The 9,802-nt window shown below is 66.9% G+C and overlaps 2 protein-coding genes across 2 annotated transcripts; one reads left to right on the top strand and one right to left on the bottom strand.

The window, feature by feature from the left end:
• Nucleotides 1-426: 426 nt before the first annotated feature.
• On the top strand, nucleotides 427-3,204 carry AMH (anti-Mullerian hormone). The gene is made up of 5 exons (XM_044254924.1): nucleotides 427-841; nucleotides 1,348-1,490; nucleotides 1,874-1,982; nucleotides 2,073-2,232; nucleotides 2,322-3,204. Exons 1-5 carry the CDS (start codon nucleotides 427-429, stop codon nucleotides 3,202-3,204), a joined length of 1,710 nt encoding a protein of 569 aa, XP_044110859.1.
• Nucleotides 3,205-3,485: 281 nt separating this feature from the next.
• Nucleotides 3,486-7,171, bottom strand: JSRP1 (junctional sarcoplasmic reticulum protein 1). Its single transcript, XM_044254645.1, has 7 exons — nucleotides 7,100-7,171; nucleotides 6,028-6,186; nucleotides 5,593-5,630; nucleotides 5,313-5,433; nucleotides 4,783-4,959; nucleotides 4,117-4,205; nucleotides 3,486-4,010 (listed from the first exon to the last, which is right to left on the bottom strand). The coding sequence occupies exons 2-7, from the start codon at nucleotides 6,140-6,142 to the stop codon at nucleotides 3,549-3,551; spliced, it is 1,002 nt and encodes a 333-aa protein (XP_044110580.1). The 5' UTR covers nucleotides 6,143-6,186; nucleotides 7,100-7,171; the 3' UTR covers nucleotides 3,486-3,548.
• Between the last annotated feature and the right edge of the window lie 2,631 nt (nucleotides 7,172-9,802).

Genomic DNA, 9,802 nt, shown 5'->3' with positions numbered 1-9,802 from the left:
GGAGCCCCAGCTGGGCCGGGGGACCACCCGCAGCAGAGCCTACTGCCCGGTCCTCTGGGACATCGCTCTCTGCCCTGGTCCAGGCCTGCCCGCCCCCGCCCCCGTCCCCGGATCCCAGAGCTGCTGATAGTCTGGGCCGACACTCCCAGCCCCCGGTCCCACTCCCGCCTCCAGGGGGCTGCTCGTCAAGGACAGACGTATGACAAGTCGGTCATAGGCTGCGCCTCCTATCAGCGTGAGGAGACAGGCAGTGTGGTCAGAACAGAGGAGGCTTTGAGCGCTTCCCGGCCTGCCCTGGCCCATGCTGGGGCGCCAAGCACTGGTCCCCAAGGTCACAGCCCAGGAGGAGGTGGGGCCCTTCTCCCGCACAAACAGCCTGGCCTTGGGCATATAAGCCAGAGCCGCCCAGCCCCTCCCGCAGCCAAGATGCGGGCTCTGCTGCTCAGGCTGCTGGCCCTGGTCCTGTGGGTGACGGGGCCCCCGTGGGGAGCCGGGGCCCCCGCTCTGCCTGGAGAGCCGGGCACGGGCACGGAGGGGCTCATCTTCCACCAAGACTGGGACTGGCCGCCGGGGAGCCCACAAGACCCCCTGTGCCTGGTGACCCTGGACCAGAGCGGCAACGGGAGCGGCACCCCGCTTCGGGTGGTGGGGGCCCTGAGAGGCTATGAGCACGCCTTCCTCGAGGCTGTGCAGCGGGCACACTGGGGTCCCCGCGACCTGGCCACGTTCGGGGTCTGCACCGCCAGCGCGGGGCGGCCCGCACTGCTCCCTCTGCGGCAGCTGCAGGCATGGCTGGGGGAGCCCGGGGGGCGGCGGCTGGCGGTGCTGCACCTGGAGGAAGGTATGTGGGGGGCTGTGACCTGCTGCTGAGCGGAGGTCCCTTGGTCCCCTGGAAGGGAGATGCCCACACCAGACCCCTCCCCAGCTTCCCCCATGGCCCAGAGGCGGGTGCCCTGGGGCTCCTGTGGAGGCTCTAAATCCCCAAAGCTGGGCTCGGGGACCTGCCCCTTCCCGCCCTTCCCAGGGGAGGAGCCCAGCGGAGGGGGGGCTGGTCCAGCCGAGGCGGCCCTGCTGTGAGAGCTGGCCTGTCCCCGGGAGCCACTGGAGGAATGGGCTGCCCCCAACGAGAGACCCAGGGAGCCCAGTATGAGCGGCCTCACCACTCCCCACCCCCCACCGCTCATTCCTCTGGGCGACTCGTGCTGGAGTGTCAGACCTCTCCCTCCAGGTCCCCAAGGCTCCCAGTTGGGCCAGGGGCTCTCCCTGCAGGAACGCAGGGCGAGTGCGGGAAGGGGGCTGGCTCCAGGGCCTCAGGTGTCGTCCCCTCCCTGTCCGTCCTGGCCACAGTGAGCTGGGAGCCCGCAGTCACACTGAAGTTCCAGGCGCCCCCACCCGGAGGAGCCGGTCCCCTGGAGCTGGCGCTGCTGGTGCTGTACCCCGGGCCTGGTCCGGAGGTCACTGTCACGGGGACCGGGCTGCCAGGCACCCAGGTACCAGGGCACCCAATGGGGCAGTTCCTGGGCCTCCAGGAGCCCTTGCCCAGCAGAGGAGAGGGTATGGAGGTGGTGGATTCCTTTTTATTTTTATTTTTTTTTAAGATTTTATTTACTTGTTTATTTGGGAGAGAAGAGGGAGAAGCAGGCTCCCCGCGGAGCAGGTAGTGGGATGCGGGGCTCCATGCTGGGACCCTGGGATCATGACCTGAGCGGAAGGCAGAGGCTTTACCAATGGAGCCCCCCCCCCGCCCCGGGCATCTCGGGAATGGGGTTTTTAACCGCGCGGAACAAGGTTCCGAGTGACCTGGGTGGGCAGCGGGCACAGCAGGGCCGGCACCCTCGCCCCAGCCAACTGGGCTGAGCCCCCATCTCCACAGAACCTTTGTTGGTCCCGGGACACGCGCTACCTGCTGCTGGCTGTGGAGCTCCCAGCGGGGGCCTGGCACAGCCCTGGGGTCACCCTGAGCCTGCAACCCCGAGGAGACGGTAGGCTCTCAAAGACCGGGAGCTGGCCAGGGTGGGCTGCCCTAGTTCCTCAAACGCTGAGCCGCCCTGGGGGTCGCGCTGCCCTTCCAGGTGCCGCCCTGAGCACCGCCCAGCTGCAGGAGCTGCTGCTCGGCCCCGACCCCCGCTGCTTCACGCGGATGACCCCGGCCCTGCTCCTGCTGCCTCTGGCCCGGCCCACTCCAGTGCCCGCGCGCGGCCTCCTGGACCAAGTGCCCTTCCCGCCACCCAGGTGTGTGCAGGTCCAGCGGGGGGGTGGGGCGAGGGGCGCGAACGGGAAAAACCTCGCAACTGCTCACGCCTCCCAGCTCCGCCTTCCAGGCCCTCTCAGGAGCAGGAGCCCGAGGAAACGCCGCCCAGCGCAGACCCCTTCCTGGAGACGCTCACGCGCCTGGTGCGCGCCCTGCGGGGGCCGCCAACCCAGGCCTCGCCGCCGCGCCTGGCCCTGGACCCGGGCGCGCTGGCCGGCTTCCCGCAGGGCCTCGTCAACCTGTCGGACCCCGCGACCCAGGAGCGCCTGCTCGACGGCGAGGAGCCGCTGCTGCTGCTGCTGCCGCCTCCCGCCACGGCCACGGCCATGGCTGGGGACGCCGCGCCGCTTAGGAGCCCCCCGTCCGGGCCCTGGGCCGCGGGCCTAGCGCACCGTGTGGCCGCCGAGCTCCGGGCCGCGGCTGCCGAGCTGCGCGGGCTCCCGGGCCTGCCCCCCGCCGCCACGCCGCTGCTGGAGCGCCTGCTCGCGCTCTGCCCCGGGGCCCCGGCGGGTTCGGGCGGCCCGGGCGGCCCGCTGCGCGCGCTGCTGCTGCTCAAAGCGCTACAGGGTCTGCGCGCCGAGTGGCGGGGGCGCGAGCGGAGCGGGGCGCCGCGGGCACAGCGCAGCGCGGGGGCCGCGGCGGCGGACGGGCCGTGCGCTCTGCGCGAGCTGAGCGTGGACCTGCGCGCCGAGCGCTCCGTGCTCATCCCCGAGACGTACCAGGCCAACAACTGCCAGGGCGCGTGCGGCTGGCCGCAGTCCGACCGCAACCCGCGCTACGGCAACCACGTGGTGCTGCTGCTGAAGATGCAGGCCCGCGGCGCCGCCCTGGCGCGCCCGCCCTGCTGCGTGCCCACCGCCTACGCCGGCAAGCTGCTCATCGGCCTGTCGGAGGAGCGCATCAGCGCGCACCACGTGCCCAACATGGTGGCCACGGAGTGCGGCTGCCGGTGACCCCCAGGCGGCCCCGCGGCGCCCGCCCGTGTCTGTCCAGACCCCCCCCCCAAATAAAGACCAGCGAGCACCAGCTGGTGTGTACGTGCGCGTGGGCACAGGCGGGGGCTCCTGGCCGCTCTCCCTCAGCGCGGACGCAAGCGTCATCCCCGGTGCCCCCGGCCTCCCCTCCCGCCCCCACCCCGGCCCCCCACCTCCCGCTGGAGGGCCTCCCTTCTCGGCCCTTCAGGCCAAAGGAGCCAGCGACCCTGGGGCTGCAGCTTTCAATTTATTTCGCTGAACCTCGGGGCCACGCACGGCGAGGGGGGCGGTTCCGAGATTGGGTCCCAGGACCCAGGCCTGGCTCAGTCCCGCCCCTTGCCCGCCCGGTGCTTCTGGCGGCCTGGAGGCCGGTCCTCGTCGGGGCGCCGCAGGGAGTCCCAGGCTTGTCTCCTTTTCTGTCCCGGGTCTCGGGAGTCCTGCGCCCAGTGGCGGTGGCCCCCTTCGCGCACCTCCCAGCGCCGGGGTAGGGCTCCTCGGGGTTCCCTGGCGGCCCGTGGCTTCTCCTGCTTCCGAGGCCGCTCCTCCTTCCACGGCTTCTCCTTCCGCGGCCGCTCCTCCCTCAGCGGCCTCTCCTTGCGAGGCCTCTCCTTCCGCGGAGGCTCCTTGGGCCCGCGCTTCTCCCCAGCAGCGCTGTCCGCACCCTCCCGTCTTCCGGGAACCTCAGCCTCCTCCTCCGCCGCCGCCGCCGCCGCCTCCTTCTCCTCCTCCGCCTGGGGTGCGGGCGGTCCTAATGGGGGCGCCCAGGCCTTGGGCTTCGGCTGCAGCTGCCAGGCGGGTGGTGCGAGGCGCTGGGGTCAGCGCACACCTGCCCAGCACGGGGTCCAGGCACCTTCCCCCCGCCGCCCATGGTCACTCAATGGAAGCGCTTACCAGGGCTGCTGCTGGCTCCGGGGCTGAGCTGGGCGGTACCCATGGCTCAGGGACAGGTGCAGGGATGTCCGCTTCCCCAGCCACAGCATCTTGGAGGGGAGCGGAGTCAGCCCAGGCGGGGAGGCGGGGAGCTGCAGACCAAACCCACCGCCCAGCCCTCCACCCTGGAGCCCTGTCTCACCTCCCTCCAAACCTTCACCAAGAAGGCCCCTGACCTCCGGGGCTGTAGCGCCCCCTTCCCTCCACATCTCCCTCGTGCCAGTTGCAAAAGGGCAGGCCCTGTTTCTGCGTGGGCTGTGGGAGCTCCCTGGCACATACCACCCAAAGGGGGCTCATAGGGCCAATCCTAGGGGGCAAGGACCTGCTCACTCACTGAGGAGACAGGTGTGCTGAGATTCAATCTGGGAGAGGAAGGGCCCCCGGAGGAGGAGGCACTTTCTCCCTGAGCGAGCACAGAGGGAGGGCGTGCAAGGTCAGTGGCTGAACGGGGGTGCACAAGGTGGGGCACTTGGGGGACCGAGGACCCCTCGCAGAGACCATGCCAGGGAGAAGGGGACCAGCGGGGGGGAGCCAGGTATAGAAGACCCCCCGCCTCCAGAGGGGAGATACCAGCCCAACCCTTGGGAGCACGTGAGCTTCCCTGGGAGGGCCTGCGCCCAGGCTCACCACGGCACAGCTGGAAGGCTGACCCCAGCAGCGCCACGAATGAGGCCAGCACCAGACACTTGTTGAGGGACAGGTCTCCCCAGGGCAGCTCATCACTCAGGGCCGGAGCTGGGGGTGGCGGTAGCCGCTGCGGGGGTGGCGAGGCCTGTGCCTTCCTGCGCACGGGGCTCCGGGGCGCTGTGGGGAGCAAGGGGTGGGCTGGGCGCGGCCCCATGGGGCTCTACCCTCCCTGCCTGAGGCCCTGGGCAGGGGATGAAGCCCTGCGTGCGTCAGAGCCTCACTGGGGTGTGGGGGATGCTCTAGAAGGTGCCGGCTGAAACCCAGGAGCGCCTCACGTGTCGTCACGAATTCACGAGGCTTCCAGCCCTGTTAGTTACTGCTGGTGACACTGGACGGAAGACAGCCAGCAGCCCCACTGCACCCTGTTCCCCTCCCCCCAGATCCAAGGACCCAGCTGGGGGCCTGCCCCGCCCCCTGCTTGCTGGGCCATACCCACTCCCCCACCTCACCCCTGCCTTCTGCAAACCTACTTGCTCCTGCTTTCAGCCTCTCTTTGCCGGGTCCTGGGACCACTTTGGCCACAGGCTCCTTTTCTGTCTTCTTGGGCCTGGCATCCACACTGCCTGGAGGGCTGCCCTCAGCTTGAGAAACCTATGAGAAGCCATGAGTGACCCGGGCTGTTTCTTTCCCTTCTTTCCTCCAAGGGAACCCGAACCCTTCCCATGGGCCGGAGAGAGCCACCCCTCTGGGCGGCGTGTCCCTGACTCCAGGGACATCCCAGGCGGTAACCCAAGGGCCCCGGCTACTTACATGGGGCCAGCTGCTAGAGTCGGCCAGCCTGGGCGTCGCTATTGGAGGAAAAGAGGGAGAGTCAAGGTTGCGGAGCTCCCCAGGCCCATCCCACCCCCTGCGGGGCTCTGCTGGGCCAGGGGTGGGGGATCCCTCCCAGTCTACAGATTAGAAAGCAAATGGGCTCAGAGGCCGTCCAGCCCAAAGGCACACGGCACTTCGCTGGCAAGCTAGGATTAGAATCCTGCCCTGCGTGACCTCTGACCTGTATCTCTGGGGCTCCTTATATATCCCCCAAGGCACGAATGGACACGGGTTGAAAACAAGGAGCAGAGTTGGAGCTGGCCCAACGTGGGAGTCTTAGTCCTGGGTCTGCCCTACCCGCTGACCATTTAGCCACCCGGCTCAGCAGGTGGACGGGGGCGGGGCTCCGTCCTGCCCGGGCCCCTGGGGTACCTCGAGCCCTGCCCTCCTGGGGCTGCTCAGGGCAGGGATCGGCCAGCATGGAGAGGTCCTCGCCTTGGCAGCTGCCCAGGCCTCCATCCAGCTCCTGCAGGGCCCTGGTCGTCATGGAGATGTCTGACCCTGGGATCCTTGGGAGTTGGGGGGCAGCGGCTGGAGAGGAGGCGTCTTGCATCAGACATGTCTTGCATTGGCTGAGCCCCTGCTGTGGGCTGGGCCTGACCTGGGGGCGCCCCTTGTACGTAATTGTACGTAAATCACGGTGGGGTGGGCGTGGCCCAGCGCCCCCACCCCACCCCCGTCCCCTCCCTGTGCTGGGACCCCTCACTGAGGATGCCCAGGTTGCTGGGGCCCCTGAGAGGGCTGGGACCCACCCAAGGTCACACACAGATGAGCTAAGACCGCCCGGACCAGAACCCTTGGCCCCAGGGTCGGCTCAGGTTCTCTGAGACCAGACACTATTTTTACCCAGTGCCGGAGGCCAGGGTAACAGGCCGATGTGCCTCCCGGCCCCTCCCCGACTTTCGCTCCCAGGTCTTTGAACCGTCCTGGCCGGCCATTCCTGGCACGCCAGCCCCTGGCCCCTAAATCTAGAAGCTCAGGCTGTAGCCCCCCGGATGGGCCTCACTCCCGCCACGACAGGCAGGGGCGGGGGGCCCCCCAGGGGCTTCCTGATCCCAGCGCTGGGGCCCCAGCCTCCTCCCACGAACCCCACTCCCATAGGACAGATGGGGAAACTGAGTCTCCAGAGAGAGCCATCCGCCAGAGGTCGTAGGCAGCCTGTGGTCACACCCAGCTGAGCTGGCTCCCCACAGCCCTGTTTTGGAGCCCCCGTGCTCCTGGCTGCCAGCGTTAGCATGTTCTGCCGTCTCTGGTCAGAAGAGTGACCCTTCCCCTGGGGCCGGAGCAGGCCACTGAGCGAGGGGCCCAAATGGGCAGTGGGCAGGTGCCCTTAGGCATGTAGGGGGGCAGTCACAAGAGCTGGGGGTCCCCGTGGACCTCAGAGATGCCCTCCCCAGACACAAGGGACCGTTCCCCTGCCCAGGCCTCCCCCTGCCCCACTTACTCCACGGCCGCCACAGTGAGCCCGCTGGACAGATGGAGCCCGGGGAGCGTGGCCCCAAGACAGACAGCGACAGGTGTGCGGAGGCCGGGGCGTGGGCCAATCCGTGGGGCGGGCGGTGGCGGGAAGGGGAGGAGGGCGGTGGGGGATGGTGGCTGGGGAGGCCTCCACCCTTGCCGCAGGACTGAGCCTGGGCCAGAGGGTGACCCCACCCCCACTCCAGCACAGAGCCACTGCCCCGCTGGCCACAGTGGCCTGGGCGGCTCACTTCCTGTCCCTGAGCCTCAGAGAAGCAAGTCCTGGAGGTGGGGACAGCACAAAGGATCACCTTGCTTTCTCCCTCAAATCCGGTCAGCCAGCCTATGAGCCACGAAGCCTGGGCTGGCCTCCCCTGTGGTGAAGCCAACGGAGTACAAGCTCCCGGAGCAGCCAGGGGTGGCCCATGGGACCCGGAGCCTGAGGGGGTGCCCCATGGGAGAAGCCTGTTTCCTCATCTAGAACCCGAATTCAAGACCACTCCATAGCCAGCAGCACGGCTGTGCTGCTCCAGAACATTCTGTCACTGGAAAGCAACCCCCTCCCCTTTCACCAACCCCCTGGCCCCCAGCCCCCATGAAGCCCCCTTCCCGTCTGTGGAGGAGCCTGGTCTGGACATGTTACACGCGTGGACTCACACCCCATGTGGCCTCCTGTGTCTGGTTCCCTCCCTGCACGCCGTGGGCTCGGGGTCCGTCTCTGGGGCCGTGCGTGGGGGCCTCAGTCCTGCCCACAGCTAAGGGACGCTCCCACATGCGGGGGACACGCTGTGTTATCTGTTCCTTGGCATCCAACAGGGCTGGGAGCAGTGGGGGAGAGTGGGGGCACTGCCCCTCAAGCCCAGTGTCAGATCCTGTCTCACCTGGGTGGCTCAGTGGGTTAAGCCGCTGCCTTCGGCTCGGGTCATGATCTCAGGGTCCTGGGATCGAGTCCTGCATCGGGCTCTCTGCTCAGCGGGGAGCCTGCTTCCCCCTCTCTCTCTCTGTCTGCCTCTCCATCTACTTGTGATTTCTCTCTGTCAAATAAATAAATAAAATCTTTAAAAAAAAAAAGAAAATATAAAATGTCAATATTTCATTCATCATTGGATTTTTATGCATTAATTTTTTTATTGTGGTAAGTCCACATAACATGAACCACATCACTTTTCTCTTCCGAGCGCACGGCTCAGCAGCGGGAAGCACACTCCCCGGTCCTGCAGCCACCCTCCGTCTCCAGAACCTTCCATCCCCCCACGGAGACTCTGTCCCCACGAAGCACGGACTCCCCACCCCAGACCCAGCCCCGACTCCCACCCCGTCCTCTCTGTCATGCGGACGGGACTCCTCTGGGGCCCTCCTGGGAGTGGGGTCCCGCGGGACGGGTCCTTCTGGTCTGGCCGCACTTGCGGAGCCCCGTGTCCTTGGGGTCCCTCTGCGTCATGGCAGGAGTCAGGGTTCCCCCCCATCTGAGGCTGGACCGTGTTCCTGCGTGAGGATGGACCGCGCCGCGTGTGTCCATCTGTGGCTGTGGACGGACGCTGGGCGCGGGTCACGTTGCTGCGTACACGGGCAGGAAAACGGCTGGTGAATCCCGCTTTTCCCTTCCTAACACCGGCTTTACGAGACCTTCTGGACCAGGCTGGTCACCGGTAATATTAAACTGTTTGAAGATAACCCAAGGTTACCTAACAATAAATTCTAGGGGGCCTGAGTGGCTCAGTGTCCTGACTCTTGGTGTCAGCCCAGGTCCTGTTCTCAGGGTTGCGGGATCGAGCCCTGAACCAGGCTCTGCGCTCAGCGGGGCGTCTGCTTGAAGTTTTCTCTCCCTCCGCCCCCCCCGCCCGCTCGTGTGTGCATCTACACACTCTCTCTCTCTCTCAAATAAATAAATACATCAGGGGCACCTGGGAGGCTCAGTCGTTAAGCCTCTGCCTTCCGCTCAGGTCATGATCCCGGGGTCCTGGGATCGAGCCCCGCATCGGGCTCCCTGCTCAGCAGGAACCTTGCTTCTCCCTCTCCCTCTCCCCCTGCTTGTGTTCCCTCTCTCGCTGTGTGTGTCTCTCTCTCTGTCAAATAAATAAGTAAATAAAATCTTAAAAAAAAAAAAAAAAGCAAAGGTCTGGTGAGACACGGGCCCGTATATGTCTAGTGTCCGCAGCGAACGTGCACTCTCTTGGCTTTATATGTCTCTTTTTAAGTTCCTTCTACGCCCAGCACGGGTCTCAAACCCAACCCCACGTCGCCGAGCGGCGTGCTCCACGGACCGAGCCCGCCAGGCTCGTGTTCAGTGACAGAAATTCTAGAGAAATGAAGATAACCCTTGGTGAACACACAGGAGAGGGCCCCGCGGGGCAGGGTCCGCAACAGCGGCGTCCTCGCCTTCAGACGTCCTCCCGGGGACCGTTTTCCTTCTATCACGAAACCTCCGCGGGGACACGCGCCACCCTGGGCGTGTCCCGGAGCCCGAACCTGGAAACCACAAGGGAGATAAGAAGAACCTTTTGCCGGCTGGAGATAAGCCTCCGGGTCATCTGTCCCCTCGGGGGCTTGGGTCCCTGTGTTTGCCAAGGGCTCCCTGGGCCACCAGCGTGCGGCGCTTCAGGGCCAGACTGCGGCCGGCAATGCCCTCCCCGGGCCCGGAGCCCCCCGGGCTGGCCGCCACCGGTCAGAACCCTCGCGTGTTTTCCGG

The sequence above is a fragment of the Neovison vison genome, chromosome 6 (genome assembly GCF_020171115.1).
Source record: "Neovison vison isolate M4711 chromosome 6, ASM_NN_V1, whole genome shotgun sequence".
NCBI classification, from domain to species: Eukaryota; Metazoa; Chordata; class Mammalia; order Carnivora; family Mustelidae; genus Neogale; species Neogale vison.
This window is presented reverse-complemented; position numbering and strand designations above follow the sequence as displayed.